At 41.1% G+C, this 19,118-nt stretch overlaps 3 protein-coding genes across 12 annotated transcripts in view; all 3 read right to left on the reverse strand.

The window, feature by feature from the left end:
• Positions 1 to 22: 22 nt before the first annotated feature.
• Positions 23 to 2,395, reverse strand: ArgRS (arginine--tRNA ligase-like protein). Its single transcript, XM_065302438.1, has 4 exons — positions 2,217 to 2,395; positions 2,010 to 2,159; positions 1,162 to 1,942; positions 23 to 1,105 (listed from the first exon to the last, which is right to left on the reverse strand). Exons 1-4 carry the CDS (start codon positions 2,259 to 2,261, stop codon positions 81 to 83), a joined length of 2,001 nt encoding a protein of 666 aa, XP_065158510.1. The 5' UTR covers positions 2,262 to 2,395; the 3' UTR covers positions 23 to 80.
• A 79-nt stretch (positions 2,396 to 2,474) lies between these two features.
• On the reverse strand, positions 2,475 to 4,281 carry Rsf1 (Repressor splicing factor 1). 2 transcript variants are annotated; one of them, XM_065302439.1, is made up of 2 exons: positions 4,122 to 4,281; positions 2,475 to 3,465 (listed from the first exon to the last, which is right to left on the reverse strand). In XM_065302439.1, the coding sequence occupies exon 2, from the start codon at positions 3,395 to 3,397 to the stop codon at positions 2,765 to 2,767; it is 633 nt and encodes a 210-aa protein (XP_065158511.1). In that variant the 5' UTR covers positions 3,398 to 3,465; positions 4,122 to 4,281; the 3' UTR covers positions 2,475 to 2,764. The 2 variants fall into 2 exon arrangements, with proteins under 2 accessions (XP_065158511.1, XP_065158512.1); XM_065302440.1 differs by having other exon boundaries at positions 2,475 to 3,492; positions 4,122 to 4,245.
• A 219-nt stretch (positions 4,282 to 4,500) lies between these two features.
• Prosap (SH3 and multiple ankyrin repeat domains prosap) overlaps positions 4,501 to 19,118 on the reverse strand; it is a 55,690-nt gene continuing 41,072 nt past the window's right edge. For 5 of the 9 annotated variants that reach the window (XM_065302539.1, XM_065302535.1, XM_065302536.1 and 2 more), the window contains 10 exons: positions 18,360 to 18,564; positions 17,779 to 17,796; positions 12,830 to 12,955; positions 10,637 to 10,817; positions 9,994 to 10,575; positions 9,410 to 9,625; positions 8,657 to 8,830; positions 6,868 to 8,602; positions 6,550 to 6,806; positions 4,501 to 6,493 (listed from right to left, as the gene is read on the reverse strand). In XM_065302539.1, coding sequence (XP_065158611.1) covers positions 6,237 to 6,493; positions 6,550 to 6,806; positions 6,868 to 8,602; positions 8,657 to 8,830; positions 9,410 to 9,625; positions 9,994 to 10,575; positions 10,637 to 10,817; positions 12,830 to 12,955; positions 17,779 to 17,796; positions 18,360 to 18,530 — 3,717 coding nt within the window. In that variant the 5' untranslated portion in view covers positions 18,531 to 18,564 and the 3' untranslated portion in view covers positions 4,501 to 6,236. Of the gene's footprint in view, positions 6,494 to 6,549; positions 6,807 to 6,867; positions 8,603 to 8,656; positions 8,831 to 9,409; positions 9,626 to 9,993; positions 10,576 to 10,636; positions 10,818 to 12,829; positions 12,956 to 17,778; positions 17,797 to 18,359; positions 18,565 to 18,633; positions 18,891 to 19,118 lie in introns of those variants that run through there. The other 4 variants (XM_065302532.1, XM_065302540.1, XM_065302534.1 and 1 more) reach the window with 4 other exon arrangements.

A 19,118-nucleotide genomic window follows, 5' to 3' on the forward strand; every position in this document is an offset into this window, starting at 1 on the left:
CAAGTGAATAGAATCACAAATATAAATTTAGTATTAATTTATTAAAAACAGAAACATTTATATGCCCTGTTTTTAAATTATTACATTTTAGATACCGGATTTAAACCCAAAATATGAAAACATTTCGCCATAACAAGAGCAGCGACTTCAACAAGCAATATTCTTCCTTCATTAACTTTAACAATATTCCCTGCATTATCCTTCTCAATGCAGTAACAACTGTCATAGAACTCGGTGAACGTGGTGCAGATTTCATAAACATATTCACACAAGTGGTGCAGACACAAATCCTGTGTAATTTTGAGCAAGACATCTGGATAACGCAATAATACCTTAGCCAATTTCCATTCTTTGTCATGATCTAAAGATACTTGCGTTTTCTTCGCCAAGTTCTTAATATCATCCGGACTGAGTCCAGCATTTCGTGCAATCGAACAAATTCGCGTGTAAGCATAGATCAAATACACAGCAGTGTTACCCTTATCTTGTAACATTTTGTCAAACGAGAAAACATACTCATGATTACGATTGTTACACAAATCCGCATAACGAATACAGCCGTACGCAATCGACTCTTGCGCTTTTTTGAGTTCCTCTGGTGTAAGTACCTTATCACGCTCCTTCTCTTTGAGTTTATCAAGCGCACGTTTTAAACCTTCATCTAACAAATCAACCAGGCGAACGGTATCGCCCGAACGCGTCTTGAACTTCTTTTTGTCTTCGCCAAGCACCACGCCAAAGTTACAATGATCCACGCGGACTTTATCGGTGAGAATGCCGGCTTTCCGAGCGCAGTTCCATAAAATTTCGAAGTGACTGAGTTGTCCAGCATCTGTAATGTAGACAATCCAATCAGCATTCACCTCCTGGATGCGATACTTTATAGCAGCCATATCGGAAGTGTCGTAGGTGTATCCACCGTCAGATTTGACGATGGTAAGAGGAACAGCCTTCTTATCACCCCACATGATCTTACGGCCTTCGTCTTCTTCCAAAAAGTTGCGCTCATCGAGGAATTTCACGACGTCGTTCATTCGAGACTGGTAGAATGATTCTCCACGTTCGATGATGGTAATGTCCAAACGATCGTACACTTTTTGGAACTCTATGACAACATAAAATTAAATAAACACCTAATAAAAGTTTATAGGCAAATTTTACCTTTCCTTGAAACATCACAAATCAACTGCCATGCTTTGTAATGTTCAGGTTCGTGTGCTTGTAATTTTACAACAGCAGCGTACGCTTTTTTCTTAAACTCAGGATCATCATCAAACCTAGCCTTGGATTCCTTGTAGAATGCTTGCAGGTCACTAATTGGTGGTGAAACAGTTGCATAATCGGGGAATTTCTCTTTCAAATGCTCAATCAACATGCCAAATTGTGTACCCCAATCACCAATGTGATTTGTTCGGACGACATCATGACCCAAAAACTCTAGCATCCTACTGACGCTCTCGCCGATGATAGTTGAACGCAAATGACCGACATGCATCTCCTTGGCAATGTTAGGACTTGAAAAATCGACCACTACCCTCAGAGGTTTCTCTAATGGTGGAGGGAGGACGCCATTTTCAAGGATATTAGAAAGAGCATGCACTCCATAGGATTTACTGAGATGAATGTTAATGAAACCCGGACCTGCTACTTCTAACTTAGCAATTAGATTGTGAGGAGGAACATGTTCAACAATATTCTTCCCAATCTGCTGTGGAGAAACCTTTTTGCCTAGTTGTTTATAAATGTTGGCAATGGGAAGAGCTGAATTACATTGGTAGTCACCAAACTTGGGATCTTTGCCAGAGAGTGCAATCACAACAGGTGCATCTTTGATGTCAGTAATGGCAGCTTTGATGGCTGTGGAAAAGATTCCTTGGAGGACTTCTTGGATTGATTCAATGCCAGATGATTGTTTCATATGCTTACATTGTGACGCATATGCCTAAACAAGATAAGTTTAACCAGAAATATGATAACAAAACAAACAAAACAAACAAAAACAAACTTACATTGTCTAGAATAGAAAGTCTATGTTTAAGTTTGATATTTTCAACCGCAAGCTTTTGTACATCTTCATTTTCTAGAGGACCTGCAGAATTACTGGCAATTGCTGCCTGCAATTCATTTATTTGTGCCATAAGTTTACCAACTTCATGAGCCTACAACACACAAAATAAAGATTAAAAATTGAATTCATTAGAGTAATTGTTACTCACGTCATTATCCGCCTGAATTGAGTATTGTTGGAGTTGATCTCCCATATTGTAATAATCTGACGAGATTGCTACAGATGAAATTAAACAACCGCTCTTGTAGGTTACCGCACGACTACAGAATGTGGAAATAAAAGCGGCACGTGGTACCTACTAGACCGCCATTTGAGATAGGCAACCAAATAAACACTAAACCAATGAGTACAAAACAAGTAAAAACAAAAGATGTTACCTTGTGTGATAGTTTGAATGATGCACCAATTTTGAATTAAACTAAAGTTTTATTACACTATTTGTATTAATCGAAGTATTTGTTACCGTCATAATAAATAAATGTCGTAATACTTTACATTCATATATGAGTATTGTACTTAAATAGTTTTCTGAACTCTCAAAACTCGCAAAATTGCAAATCGAACGCTGTATACATGTTCCGCTGTGCCCTATACATCGCAGGCAGCGAAATAAAATGAATGAATACATAAAATAAAGGGCGAACATTAAGAAAAACAGATCACTCTGAGGACGCGTTGTCGCTCGCTGGCCTCCAATCAACGGCGCGGCGCACCGACCGGCGACCGCGACCTGAATCGCGAGTTGCTGTCGAATCGATGTCGGCCACCCCCGGCACCACCACCGCCGCTACCGCCACGACCACGCGAGAAACTCTCACGCGCACCTCGCCTAAACCCGTCGCTGCCGTTGCGGCTGTACTCGCGTGAGCCATACCGCTCTTCGCGTGGGTACTCATCGAAACGGCCACCTCGACTGCCCATCGGCGGCCGGCCGGCACCACGCGGGCTTCCTCGGAAGCCATTACTGCGATCGCCATATGCGCGGAAGCCACCCGGCTTGCCGCCACCAGCACCACCACCGCTAGGCGGGCCTCTACGTGGGGGACCACCGCGGCCGCCACGGAATCCGCCTCGCCGTCCGGTGCCCCGTGCGATCTCAACTCGCAACTTTGAGCCGAGGAAGTCGGAGCCGTTCAAGTTGTCGCAGGCCGTCTCGGCATCGCCGTGGCTTGTGAACTCGATGAAAGCGAAGCCGGGCGGGTTGAATGCCACCCACACCGAGTTCAGCTTGCCAAATTTCTCAAACTCATTCTCGAGGTCCTCCTTCTTGATGCCTTCGGTGAGGCCGCCCACATACACGCGCGTACCCTTGTCGTCGCGTTCGCCCATTGTGCTCTGCCTTTTCGTTTGCTTGTTTCGTTCAGCCTGTGACGTCGCGCAGCCGTGTCGTCGTTTCTCTGTGGAACGTAGAATGATATGCAAGCCTGGTGGGTACACATTAATCTAGTAGCAGTCGAACATAAGAGTGGTGTGGTAGTTGTTTGCTTTTTCTCGGCGGCTGGCACAGGTCAGCGGTTCGGTAGCAAGCAAACAATTACAACGCTGTCGCGATGTTGTGTGTGAAATGAACTCCAATCAAAGAGGAAGAAGAATGCTGGCGGCATTGCTATTTTGCTTTGACTCTAAGTTAGGTTGGGTGAATATATGTAGTGTGTACGATATGCGAATGTTTCTGGGATACTTAACTAAATCAATACTTTGCACTGTCACGGCGCACGAAGACTAAGAATTTTTGGGTAGATTGCGTTGCGGAGCGTGCGTGATTTTTGGCTTTTTGGTTTTGATACGACGCGTAGATACGCTGCGATCTCGGAAACGAAACAAAACAGGCAGGCACAGGCAGGGTTGTTGCTTTTTTTTTAGATGGGAACTTGCGTTTTTGTAATGGACGCTCAGTCACTGCGAACTGCCTAACGCTACGATCGCTGACGGCTCTCTCGTCCGTTGATTGGAATTTGGTTTATGTACGATTACAAATTATAAGATTCAACTAATAAACTCGAAGAGTTGTTCGACGCTTTTTCGATTTTCTTAGTTTTTTACAAGTAGTTACCCAAATGTTCGTTGCGATGATCGTCGATAAATCTTGTATTTGTAAACAAAGCGTCGTCGACGTACAAAATGGCTGCAGCCGCGATGTGAGAGCCGAGCGCAACGAATAACACGTATAGAATGCGCTCCCACGGGAAACTCACGCACCAATCAAATGGTGGGGGCTTACATCACTTGTACGCCAACCACTTTAGTTCCAACACTCACCGCTAGGTTTTTACAAGCAAAACAAACCGCGGACCATTTCGGAACTAATCATTATTTAGGTTTGTGTAGAGCACTACAACGCTTTACGCATGCGCAGGTAATACGCGGTCAATAAACCACCAACGCTCAAAACATACAACTTGAATTCAAATTCACAGAATAAAACAAACAAATTTCGATTACTTTATAGCGTCTTCAGCTCTATAAATAAATAATATGTTCTCTATTTTATTAATTAGATATATTATATGTAATTTAATTGAGATGAGGATGTTACAGAGACAAAACGTGTTTTTTTTTGTTTTCATGTATATCGTTCGTGTAATGCATATTAATCTAGTCTGCGTTTATGAACTATGTAAAAATCAACGTTTAAATGTTCATAAATGTATGTAGAATAATAATACGTCTTAATATTGGCTAAATTTGACACATCTTTTGTTCCACCTCTCACTTGCGTCCGCTGCTCCTTACAAACATTAAATTTAAATGTAAAAAAAGGATTTCGTTAAGGACCTCGGCGCCATTCGCATTGACAGCGATGGCAAACGGTCCTTAAAGAAATCTCGCCTCGCTTCGCTTAAAATAACTTTGCTTTAACGTTATGATAAACACGCGCGCAGTAATCGTACAAATTTGTTCATACGGAAACTGCCAAGAATGAAAACGCCATCACCTGGTAATGCTGCTTGCCGCACGCAATCGAACCGACTTAAACACGTATATACAAAACGAAAGAAAAATACAACTTTGTGTGTCTGCTAGAGAAACAAACCGTGAAACATCGCCGCTGATTTTTCCTTGCTTTAACATCAGTACTCAGTGGAAAAAACAAGTTGTTCAATCATTACGACCTGCTGCTTCAACCAGCTTGCTTACAATAGAGGAAAAAACATTTACAATATTTGAGCATAATAACTTATCTAAGAATAAACCTTACTATAAAAAATATAATACAATTCACACACTTTTACGGTCAGTACCTTCATCTGTATCAAACATGTTGAGACACTGAACTTAATTGAATCAATAAAACCAAGAAAAAGTCTTTGCTTGTAGGCCAATCTGTAAATCGAAATTATTCTTCAGAGATTCTTTGTTCATTTTCTCTTAATCTCCTTGTACTCATCTCTTCTCGTAGATAAACCATTATACATATTTTACTCTCAGTGTTTAATTAAATTTAAATTTGGCAGGACGAATATTTTCTCATAGAATAATTTGTTCCATCTCCTAAACTCGTAATATCAATCGTGGTATCGTGTAAAGTTGGCGATATTGTGAATATAGTAGTCGTTTACGCGTTAAGGTATTTGTTTCGTGTATAAACATTGTTTAATCGTATGATGCCTAATAACTTGCGTTTAATTTTCGTCTACATCGTGAAGCTGCGCAACAGTCGTACATTCCTGACGCGCACTTCGATAAATATATAATTTAAATATTTGTAATTTAATAATAAATAAATCAGTGAGTGGTTGGTTTGAGAATTAGCCTATGGTTTCCTTGGATGACATTGAAAAACTTGTGAGTGTGTTTGTGATTATTTGAAACATTCAATAGTGATGCATTTCGTCTGATGTTCAATTCCTTATTGTATTGTAAAATTGGTATCGTAATAGTTATTATAGGAAAAAGCTTCATATTGTGCTCTAAAAATTGCATCTCGCATTCGAAAAAACCTCGCACGTTGTATACTTGCTTATTGTTTCGGGAAATCCACTTAAAAATTGACTATGTTGTTACAAGTTTTGGTTGCAAGTTGTCTGTGTGCTGCTCACTTCGTTTATAATTGCATGTACTCATTTTCGTTATACTTTTATCGATTCTATTTTGGGTTGGGACTTGAAAGTAAAATAAATTAATGACTGCTTCGTGGTGATGTTGACGCTGGCGCTGTGGGAGCGCGTTATTGGCTGTGCAGTCGGCCCTGCTTGAGTTTCGCCATCGTTGGCGTTTTGGGCACGGCGCCCACGATGCGGACTTTCGAAACGCCACCGGAAAGATCACTGAATTGTGGCGGTGGTGCGAGGACAGCATCCGTTTGCAGAGGTTCGCCATGTTCGCCGAATTCCGGCGGTGGTGGCAAGCAGAAGTCGTCATCTTGGTCGCTTTCCATCGGCGGTGGTAATTGAGCTAACGACACTGCATGTCTGGACACAATTCCTACGAGTGAAGAATCAAATTAGTAAAAATTTACTTGAAATCCCAAGAAAACGTACCAATTTGTTGTCGATTCGACTTGTTTAAACTAGTACTACTTTCACGTTCGGCTGAATATTCGTGTAGATTAGGTGGTGGTATTTCTTGATCAGAGCTGACTCCAGATGAACTGTTGTCGCCATCTTCCAACGCCGCCGCTTGCTTTTTGAGGAAGTCGTCGGGGTAAGATTTGGACGAACGGAGCAAGGACCTGCCTTTCTGTATCTCGTCCACACTGAAACTGTGTGGAATCGAACTGCTTCCGCTGCTACTACCACTATTTACAATAAAAAATAAATTAGTTACACAATTCCACCATTTTGTTAAGATTAGTTTACCTTGCATTACTGTTACCACTATTCTCGATCGGTTGTGGTAGACTTTGTAGCCTCATCTTGCCCTTTTCGTCTTCACTCTCACTATCTGAACAGCTATAATCGGGCTCGGGAATCGGCGGAGTGCCGTTATCCACGCTCAACCGTTTCTTTCTGTTGCCCGCACCAGCGCCGGTGAGCGAATGTGAGCGCGACGCGCGATTAATCGGCTGCGCGTACGGATTCGTGTTGGCGGCGTCGGGGGGTTTGAATGTGGAGCTGGTCCGTAGGCTGTGACTTTTCCGCAGGCCACGATTCGAATTCGGCAGCGATTTAGACCGATACCCGACCGTTTTCATATCCTCGGGGGACGCGTACAGTTTCGCTGCCGCCGTTGGTCTAAACGAACTCACAATACCTTCCTCTTTGCCGTCCTTATTGTTGAAGTTCTCGTAGTCGCTGCGCAATTCCAGCTTGACCACCTGAACTCCTGTGGGAGGCGGCGGTGGTGGATGCGTAGGTGGTGGCAGAGCACGATTGAGACTCACATCCTCCTGGCTTCGATGTGGTTTACCTAAACTAGACGCCGCTGCCAGAGCGGCGGCCAGATCTGGTGTGCTATGAAAATCGCGATGGAGTTCACTAATGTTTGACCCAACGAAGCGGACCTTCGTCGCCTTGCTTTTGGAGCGTTTCATTTCAGCAACACTGGCGTAAACGCGACCTTTGTTCGGCGAGCTATGTGTTTGGAAGTTGGAACTGGTCATGAGTGACGTGGTACGGTTATCTTCGCCACGTTGCCTCTCAAATAGTTCTTCCAATTCAGCGGAGGTGATGCGACTTGAAGTTGGTCGTTGTCGTATTGACGCCGTACGTGGTTGCACAGGTGTGCCAATGGTCGGCGTCCCCTGGTGGATCGACTCTGCCGAGCTCGACTTGGTGATGTCATCAGTCTCTTCTTTCTCTGCTTCTAGGCCGGCGACCATGCTCTTCGCCCGCGCACGTCCCACACTCAATGTGGTCTTAGGATCACGCCTAGGTGGCATGGGGGCTTGACTACGCGTCAATGTACCAGTACCATTATTGTTACCCATCTTTCTAGGTAGTGTAGCATAAGCTCTACTCAAGGGCACATCACAACTGCCAGGTTGCAGAATGGTACTTTTACTCGTTGGGAGAACACCCGGAGTGTGTGCTATTGAAACCACCGTCATGGAAACCAGATCCCCAGACTTCCGAATTAAGTCCACGACGTGTTCATGCGACGCTGATGAGACGTCTTCTTTATTGATCTCCAATAGGAAGTCTCCTTTACGCAAACCAGCCATGTCCGCCACTCCTCCTGGATCCACATCATCCAAATATTGCAGTGCTGGACACTTTTCCGAAGGTGTCAACTCCATTAACGGCGAGGTGGCCTTAGCACCTCTCAAAATGAAACCGAAACCTTTGCGACCTCGATGCAACACCACCGTGCGCGGTTCATACCCAATTTGGTTGAAGTTCTTTTTCACTCTAGGTGCAGTCGCGAAATGTTTCGAGGTACTCTCCCTACGTCCCAGAACACGACCACCATCACTGCGGTTACCGTTCGAGGTGCCATTTTGTCGGTCACGAGCAACCATCATTGGTGTTTGGATATTGTGATGATGGCGTAGGCGTACTTCCTGCACGCAATTCACGGGGAACAAACCGTTAACTCTATTGCTGCCTGATTTTAGAATTCCTTCAAGGAAGCCGTCATCAGTCGCGCCGGTAACTAAACAATTCATAAAAATTACAAGGAATCCTAAAACGCATAAGAAAGACTTACTTTCAATAATGTCCCCAAGACTAATACTAATATGTCCTTCTTCTTGGGCTTTGTACGCCTCGACACACACAACCGTCGTGCCAGGCATCGAAATACTTCCACTAGTTGTGTCTGAATTTGCAGTTCCCACACCGGAACTGTCGCTGATAATGTCACTATCCACAAGACTCTTATCTAAAATACCAATCGAATAAATTCAACACAAATTTCGATTAAATCAATGAAAATCTTGGAAAAATTCGTAGCTGCAGACGTTGCAAGCATATGGATCACAATGAGACTGCGATTAATTCAAGTAGGTGTAAAAGGCATTAAAAATCATGTCGCAGAAAACTCCTCCACAGCGAATTGATTACTGCAGTTTTATCGCAGTCGTAAATGCCGGTCAAAATCCAAACTACGAACTTTTCCAAGCGTTGCTCACAACATAAAGATATGAAAACTCGATGATGACGCTGACAACATAAACAATTCGATTGTGAACGATCAAATATTGCGCTAAGAATGATTTCGTGCCATCTAAGAATAGATAATTATAGAGGCAGAACAGTCAACATCGAATGCAAATATATAAAATGGCGTCGGTTCGGCTCTGAATCAAAAGCATGCACAATGAACAAGAAGCAGTCGTTTTCTTTTACGCAGTTAATTGTTTAGAACTGGTTTGTTGTTCGAGTGTAACACAAAATGTCACAAAAATATGTATCAAATAAAACAGAAAAACTCAATTAAGAATTGATTTCGGGGACGTACCTGTGATGATGCTGGCATTGTCTGTTTCGATTCCATGCGGCACGTTACTACTGCCGTCGCTCATACTCGAGCTCGCCGAACTGTACGGGGCCGAGGAGCGGTCGCTGGGACATGGGGATGGAGGAAGGGCTAGACAACTCATGGACGGAGCACGATTTAGCCATCCGATGGCGGAACGCCGTTTCGGATTGTACGATGGCGGGCCGCGATAGACAACTGAAAATCATTGTGTTCACAAATGGCGACAAAACGAAAAGACAAATCATAAAAGAAGTGAGAAGAGAAAATATCCAACAGAAAAACTCTGTGTTAAATTGATTGTTGTAGTCTTTTGTAAGTTCAACCGTGTTTGCTTGTTTTCGTTTAGATTTAGATTAAATCGGCATTAAATTTGGTCCCACGTGCAGTAAACGTGCAAAAAACAACGAAACTAGCGAATAAATTGTTTCTCTAATCTCACATGCACTAGCATCTTCCTTCAATTCATGCACTTTTCAAACATAAACCTAATTTTAATGAATTTGATGATTTGGATGAAAATATCGATTTTTTTTTTCTTCAATAAATTTGCTTCTTTCACTTACCGACATCTTCCTGGCGGTATTGTTGAATGATCTCAGCCAGTTCCATGTTACCCGCAATTACAGCCACTTGATATGGCGTTTGATTGGCATAGTTCAGTGCCTGGCGATCGGCCCCACGGAAAAGCAGTTGCCGAGCACAAGACTCCTGATTATTCACCGCACACACGTGCAGCGGAGTGTTACCGGACGCATTACGCGCATTCATATCAGCACTATAGAAGAGCATGTGCTCCAGGTGCTGAAGCATACCCTGCCGGCAGGCCTGATGCACCTCCTGCCATCCCTGCAGGTCCTGCGCGCCAAGGGTAGCATGGTCATGCAGCAGCGTCTCGGTGAAGACAGGATCAGCGTTGTGCGTGATGGTGAGGTAGAGTGGTGTGATCCCTTTGCCGTCTTTGTAGTTCGGCGACGCGCCTAGTTCCAGCAATGTCTTCATCGCTTCCAAACTTTTATGCTCCACTGAACGGTGCATGGCTGTAGAACCATCACGATTACGATAGTCCAGAAGGGCACCGCCATTGACCAACGCAATCAATACTTTTGCAGGCTTCTTTATACCAGTAGCTATACTCAGAGGTGTTTCTACAAACATAAATTTAAAATTAATTTTTATTATGAAAAACGTTTTTTGAAAATATTTTACCTCCTGAATCCTGGCAGTGAAAATTCGGATCGAGTCCCTTCGAGCACATCTTGGTGATCTTCTCAACTTGCCCGTTGGTGACATAATCCAGGAATCGTCGAAGATTCGCGCGCGTATGCAGACTCTTGAGCTGCTTCTCGTCCAGGCTCATCATCTTGTACACGCGCCGCTTGTACTTCAACTGAAACAAAGTCCAACGCAGGTGAATACGCTGAAACGCGTTCATTTTCGGCGTGTTTGGTTTATCGCGTTTCTCCTCCATCTTGCGCACTTCAAACACTCTTCACGAAGTTAAATGTAAACATATTCAAACATTCTGTGACGATGTCCAGACGCAAACTGACAACGAAATACTATTCACGTAAATATCGGACCTTTTGGGCAATAAATGCAGAACCGAAGTTAACCCTTCAAAATTTAACCCTTTACCCACCGAAATATTTATCTACTTATTAAAATATTAAAGAATTTATTCCTTGAAATAATTTTTAATTATTTTTTTGCAATTTAAAAAGAAAAAATAAATTTTTTAATTAAAATAATTAAATACACTCCTGGATTATATCTAATAGTTTAATGAACTGAAGACAAACACAGTGGCTTAAAGGGGATTAAAATCCAGCGCAGGTAAATAATCCCACCAGCACGATTCTAACCCATCGGTCGGGGCATAAATTTCGCAACTTGACCAGCCGTCCAAGACGGGAAACAATCGATTTTTCCCGCCAGGTAAAGAAGCAAATCGATAAGTTATTGCTCGTATTGTGCCAGCCGGTGTTTATATTGCTTGCGAAATGCGAGAAACCGACCACCACGACGACGTTTGTGGCTTAATTTTTCCAGCGCTATTATTACCCGCCACCGTATACTAATCATACATAATAAAGTAGCAAAAGTAGAATAAGCGCGCATGCAGTATAATGTGTGAAAATGCGCACGAAGCAGAAGCAGGCGCAAAGGTAAATTACCATCGCGCAATATAAGAACGAATTGATCTGCACGCCGAGAATTTATAGATGACGTAATGCTAATGCGCGACCTGCGGCTGTAGGCACCGGAGTAATTATTTTAAAAGTCAACGCGAGTTGAGTTTCGGTTTTTTTTTGCTATGCACTTTGATTGGCTTTGATCTCGATTGAGTTGGAGTTGTGTGTCTGACAGGTTTATTTGGTAAAATAAAAAATTTTGCAAAAAAAATTTTTTTCGTCAGTTGTTGATAGATTACGAAAGCGATTTACTCGTTATATGTAGATTTAAAAAACAGGTGATTTCCTAAACACCACGCTGTAAAAGTGGTATGATTAATCGACTGCCGGCAACTATCATGCAGAAACTCATTCATGGATCACGGTGCGCAGCGGGCAGTATGAAAGTTGAAAAAACAAAGTTCAAATAAAATTACAGCGATTTGTATGTGGAGATTCCATTAGAATCAATCACGTTGAAAGTCGTGTGTTGCACTCTACGAAAAATAACATTTTTTCTGTGTTAATATACTAAAATTAAACATTTCGAGATTTACCTGCATTAAACAGTCATTTTTGCACGTTTTAAATTCTCTGTCACTCTTGCCACGCGTGAAACGTGCAGGTACGTAGGTAGTACTTATCTGCGGAATATTTTTGCTCTTTTTCTAATCTGCAATATTCCGGTCATCAGAGTGGCTGCTGATGCTTCGTGCCGACGCGTCGTTTACGCCTGTTTACTTCCTCGCGCATGGCGTAATTTTGTCACGTAGTGAAATAATTGCTAATCAAGCGCGCGACTGGCAAGACTCACATAACGTTACGATTTTAATAAAACATCCAAAACATTTTCATTTTCAAATACAACAAAAATGAGTATAAAACTAGTGAAAACACTTTTACTTGCTACGACTTCCTGTACGAACGCCATCTTGATAATATTTAACCTAAAAATATAACCTATAAAGAGATATTGTATCGTTTTATGTAACCATCCCTTGAGATGATTATTTTCTGACGTAGATACAACGCAACAGAAGCGGAAAAATAATTTGACGTGCAACGTGCGTCCTGACGCAATATCATAAAAAATATCCGGGAAATGGAGACGCAATTAGACGTATTTCGCAGAGAAACGGAAAAGATAATAATACAATGTACAGGCGTCAGAGCTATGTATAGATCAAACTGGTTGCCTGCAGGATTAAGGTTAGGTAGATATACGAACCTCAAGATATCCCACGGGGCCATTAAATGGATAATCCCCCAATCGGCGTTCTTCATCGAGGAATTTTCCGGCGCGTCCGTTCTCCGGCGGGCAGAATAACCCGTAGTTGAAGCTCTCCTTCAATTCCTAGAATAAATAATCAACACGAGGTGTTAATATCATCATACCAATTACATTTCACACATTTTCGACATTAAGATTAAGACGAGATATTTATGTTTAAAACATGCCTTTGTTGTGGTATTTAAAATACCGAAAATAGAACATGACATGCTTTATTTTCTGCGGCGTGAACTTTGCACTTAATTCTTGCATCAATCAAAAGCGAACGAAAACAATCAAATTGTTTAATTGTGGGAGTAACAATGATCAAGGATGAAATTTGTCCTTCCCGATAGCAACACACCATTGCTGTAATTTAATAATTAAATTCGTGCGTTCGCTTTTTCAGGGCTCAAAAGCGCCGAAAGCGTTTGATTGTGTTACGGCGGCCTGTGTCCTGAAAACACGCTTCAAATTGTTGTCTATGCATTGCACTCAGGTATGATTATGATCGTTATTTCTTTGAGGCCATTGTCTTCGACTCTAATAAAGTTTCGGTTTGGTTGAAGTCATGCGAGTGTGAGGAGAAGTCGAAGAAACGTTTGGAGGCCGCCGTCACATATTGTTGTTTTGCGCGCATGAAAACCGAACGACAAATCTAGGCAAATGGGAGGCATGCGAATGCAATATAAAAGAACATTGCATTGTGTTCGGCCGGTGCCATTGTCGCGTTCTATTTGCATTCGCGTGGTCCGAGAAACACACACAGAGCGAAAAACGTATAGAAAGTTGGAATAATCGTAATTAGCTGAATATTAACACACACACACTCTCTATAGGGGCAACCCGTATGGCCAATTAAATGCATATTGGGTTGCATACACAATGACAACATTACTCTTAACCTTAACTTTGTTTCGCTTTTAAAACTTAAAAGGCCATCGATAAATTATGCAACGTCCTGTATGGCAACGAATTTGAATGAACCATTAGCGTTTCTCCAATGGGCGTTTACACGCTGCGGTCGTAAACAATTAGAACATTAATAATGCAATGGATTTCTCGGAACGTTTTTTCGTGTCTGCGTGCGCTTTTTCTCCTCTTCCGCACCTTGAACATCACATGTGAAACTTACAGTAAAATATGTTCGCGTGCGTATTTTATCAACGACAATGTCACGAGATGCAAGCTCGTTGTCTTCCTGCAGACGTCAATTTAAGAATAATTTTAGGTTTGTTAGGAATTGTTAACGACCCATACACGCAGCAATTATGTTAAATAAATTGTTATTAAGTAGCTACGAGCGGATAAATGAAGCGAAAGCAATTCAGCATGCAAACATCTACGATTATAACTGTTTTGCAGAAAATCTTAAATAAAAAGCCATTAAATATTAGTTTACTTTCTAGTTTTAGATTTTTATTGAAAAATATTCACACAGAAGCAAACGATCCACATTTAACGATTGTTATCTTCATTTTTACACGTTTTGAATGCTAATGAAGTTCCCAGGTGCTTATTCTTGCTATTATTCGATGGAATCAATAAACGTTCACAAGCGACATCAATTTTTTGATGTCTCTAGTCATATTTTTATTATTTTACGTTTTTTCTTGTAGAAAAGAACTCAACAGATGGTTAAATTATGTCCGATCATCTAGTACAACCTGTGCTAAATTATGCAGCAAAAGAATTTACGGCGTTACACATCTGCGATAGCAAAAAGTCACACAAATGCATTAAAATACAGTTATTTGAGTTATCCTCACACAAAAATAACCTAAAAATAATGACATAACCTACTTTGAAAGCAATCAAATAACATTTAGACAGTGTTTGACATTAGAATGTAACATAACCTATCGCACATTGTAATGTAATTTGTCTTGGTGCTCGAAATTTATTGCATTTATTCGCGAGCGTAAATTACTCGTTGGAAGATCGCGGCAATAAACATCGCGCGCTGATAATTCCTCTTCATGAGAGTGAGTTGTGAATTAGGATGAAGTATGGACGTGAAGTGGTGACTGCAATGAGCGCTCGCGAGCTGCAACTAACTTATTAACCTATTACATCGCGACTAGTAGTAATAGTAATAGTAGCAGCACTTGGAAGTTACTTCCAGCTACCAGAAGTGCCACATAAGAGCACCGAGTGGAAAGGAATGAAAAGAGTACGCGCAGATGCACACAATGTTATTACAAACGCCACAAATGCAAGTTTAAATATTTTCGCAAGAAAAGATTTAACTGTAAACATTTCTTTCACCTCAATATATCGAAAACAAAGCAGATGATGAAAAACGATGACGCCGGTAATAAATCGCGTGGGCAATTGGCTTACCAAGTCGTTATTAAGCAACTAAATAATCAACACAACTACTTCTTCCTGAACCCACCAGATACACTAATTGTAGGTAGTAAGAAGAAGAAGCAGCCGTGATTATCTCGGCTGCCACTGCGCGCCCGGCAACGACTAATTCCAATTGCTGCGCGTGCAACTTAGAAGAACTGAAAGAAGTCCAAGAGTTGAAGTTCAAGATCTCATTGATGCGCTCGTTGCTCGCGCACTATCTCTTCGATTAGTGCTACTACCGGTTACATGCTCATTGAATGCATCGCGGCATTTAAGTGCTGATTATTGGAAATTTATGATATTGAATCTATTTAATTAATGTTGTGAGCGGAAAATTGCTAAAATGCGCATTTCTAGGTTAAGTCGAGTGCTGCCATCTATTTTTAACACTTTGAAAGTTGAAATTATTGAATTTCACGCTGATGTTTAAAAGTTAATTGGAATCAGTTGCGTTGAATGGTAATAACATTCGTTTAACTAATTAAAATCCGCATACTTTGTCCACACACAATTAGCGCGTCGGCTCGCCGGCTTTATAATTACGGGATGATTTTTCACGACGCTTTCCATTAGCGTCTCGCATAAATATTTCAATATTCGAAATGACACTTGTAAAACACATCTCCGCCAGCGTGCGCATGCGCAAAAGGTGAATGTCGAAGTTATTAAACTTGCGCTAGGTCAAGCGAGGATGTTGTTGGCTTTGATTTTAGCGTACAAGTTGTGTTTCCTCTGCCAACACCTATTACAATCGCGCCGAGGAAGAATTACACTTATTGCCAGTACTAACATAACTAAGGCAACGGCAACAACAACAGCGGACACGAAGAGAATCGCGCACGACTTGGCTCCTCTCGGCCCGCGTGTCAAAGTCAAAGATGCATACAAGATGCATATTGTTGCGACCGACCGTCGGACGCATCTCCATCTCTCGTGAGTGGTACAGCTCGCTTGCAGTGCGGAATTTTACGATTTTACGATTCAAGCGATGATACTACACTCTACATACCGCCAGTTCTAACTAGTTGCAACGACGCAAAACTTTCGAGCGTCGTTTCTATCATTCGAATTTTATTTCATGACCGCAAGAGCTGCGAAAGCAAGGAGCATGTGTATGAAGGAATAAACGCGGCTGAAGAATGCGCCTAGGTCTACCCAGGTGGACGATGTTGAGGTTGGCAGTGTGTGTGTATGTGTGTGTGTATGAGAATGGAGGAGCGGTCCGGCGGGGAATGAAATAAAAGAAGCGCGGATATTAGGATTGGGCGGAGGCGCAGGGGGCAGGAATGCGCGGACACGGCGTTGGCACGCCGCATGCGGCGCGCTGGGCACTGGAGATGCATGCAAATAAACGTAATAGACATTTGACCTTATCTGGTTTCAAATTGACCCGAGCTTTTATTATCCTCGGAGCGACGACGGCGTTTTTACTCGTCGCACGCAGACGAGCTTAAGAAAATACGAATCAAGTGTTGCAAATTTATTCAAAATTATTTTTCTTTTATTTTTTACCCAAAACCAAACCCAATTCACGTAAAAAATGAAAAGTTTGGGAGAAACACACCAAAATAAAAGTTTCTTTAAAAATATTCGCAAAAAGTGCAAAAATTTTAAAAATGCGCTCCGAAATAAAGTTTTTTTTATTTCTAATTAACTTAATTTGGTTTTAAGTAGTTGTCGTGCATCCTGTGCTCAAATTAAAAAGTGTAACGATTGCGAGACAGCACGACAGTGACAACAATAACTTGTTGAAGATAATTGTAGCATAGAAAAATGAATAAAATTAAGATTACACCCAACGAAAGCGAATGCGCGCGCGCACAAAAGCAAAATCAACGTAATTAGGATTGTGGGTAATTTGCGCAATTCCCAAGTTTCATCATTACATTACTATTGTTTCGGATTTAACGCGCCGAAAGAAAATTAAAGTCATTGCGATGCCTTATTTATTGTTTGCTGACAATATCGCAAGTTATAAAATAGAATAAGTCGTAAATAAATAATAAAAATCAAATTAAAACAAATAAAATTATATTCTTGAGTTTTTAAGTACCTAAACAAATTGCAAATTATAAAATTAATGTCCGTGACGTTTATTTTATTAAAAAATTACTTTCTATAATTGCAAATCGTAAATTTTTAATTTGAATAAATTTCATGCCTACTTTAACACCAAAAAAATCATAATATTTTATTAATTGTCTCTTTCGGAATATAAATTCACTTGAATTTCGTGTCATTGTTATGTATTTAGGTTTGTTGTCACTCAAGTTCTCCAAGATATAAAATACTAGATTAAGCGGCGTATTATTTAAACATTAACCGAGAAGAAAAAAAACAACGCAGCACAATTTAGTATTCAGTATTCATAATTCATTATGATTTACATAACAAGAGCAGCGACGGAATCAAAACGCGAGAAAACTTTTACTTTATTCGTGAGCATGACGCATGCGATTATATTCTAACCAAGCCACCAAAAATAAACAACATGCAACATGAGTGAATAATAACTAGTATTTAATATTGATTTATTTAATATGGCTACCTACCCTGAACCAAGAAGCCACCTGTGCAGAGAGTGCATTGATGAATGTGCATAGTGTTACCAATCAACCACAACCAGAATACCCAGCCAACGCAAAGATCGTGAGTGGGTGGTGGTGATATGATCGCAACAGTGCCATTTTTGTTCGGTTCGCCAATTGAAACGAACAAAACCAAGCGACAACAATTTTCATGATTAATTTACACATTAATGTACAATATACACATTACGGGTTTATACAATTTATACAAAATGTCACAATTACTTGTACTTGTACTCTACTGTCTCAAAGTTGCAAACTAAAACGAATTTTTACACATTAAACGGAAATTATACAGAAAATAATAAAATTTAAAAAAGTTTCAATTTTTTTTTTGTGGTCGTTAGTGTTTTTTGTGCTTGCGTTGCGTTTTTGTTTAAATTTGTCCCGCGGCAGGTGCTAATAAGTGAAAAAGCGTGTTATTCTTTTTTCAACACCAATTCGTTAACATATTATTAATAAAAATCGTCTATTTGCAGTGTTTAAATTTTTTTGTTTCAATCAATGTCACGATTAAAATAAAAATATTTGTAAAGTGTTTTTACCTTTGGTAATGCAGCCAAACATTGTTGCTTGACGTCCCAGACGAGTTGGTCCCTGGGGAACTGTAGGCACTTTTGCACGTTCAGCTCGGGCACGTGGATGCGCACGAGGAGGTAACCCTCCTCGGGCTGGCCGCCGCCGGTGGCGTCCATCGCGCTGCCACCACCGTCCATGCCGCCTCCGACCGTGAAAACTATACCCTCACATCTGCAACCCAAAAAAAAACCACACAATCAATAACACATCCGGTGCAGGACACTTATATGTAACAAGTACCGTTTTTTATAAATTTGTTTGTAAGCCATCACAACTGATATCAACACAAAATATGAAAAAATACTTCAAGAATCACTGATAATCCTCAAGTTAAATAAATTTTGATTCACACGCCATTTCGCACTTTTAAAACATAAAAAAACGTAAATTCGCACTATTGACCGTTCTACCACGCGCACATCGTCGGTATGGAATTATTGTTGGACTGAAAACGATGCTCTCGGTTTGTGAACACACACCGCACACGAAATTACGACGGAATGCGAGTAGTGAGAGTAGCGCGATATGAAATACGAAATCTAAAACGTTATCAGCCGCTTATTTTGCCTGTGTGTGCGTAAGTACTGTTTGTGAATGTGATAACATACACCGTCGGCGATAAACACGATAAGCAGGCATCTAAGAATCTCAATTGTCGAGTATTTGATGTAAAATTTAAGTATAACTAGAGTCCGACCGAAAGTGAATTTTAGCCGAAACCGAAA

This window comes from Atheta coriaria, unplaced genomic scaffold, assembly GCF_025399875.1.
Source record: "Atheta coriaria isolate IRGN ID8LTWV9N9 unplaced genomic scaffold, Caltech_Dcor_3.1 hic_scaffold_5_pilon, whole genome shotgun sequence".
In the NCBI taxonomy this organism is placed as follows: Eukaryota; Metazoa; Arthropoda; class Insecta; order Coleoptera; family Staphylinidae; genus Dalotia; species Dalotia coriaria.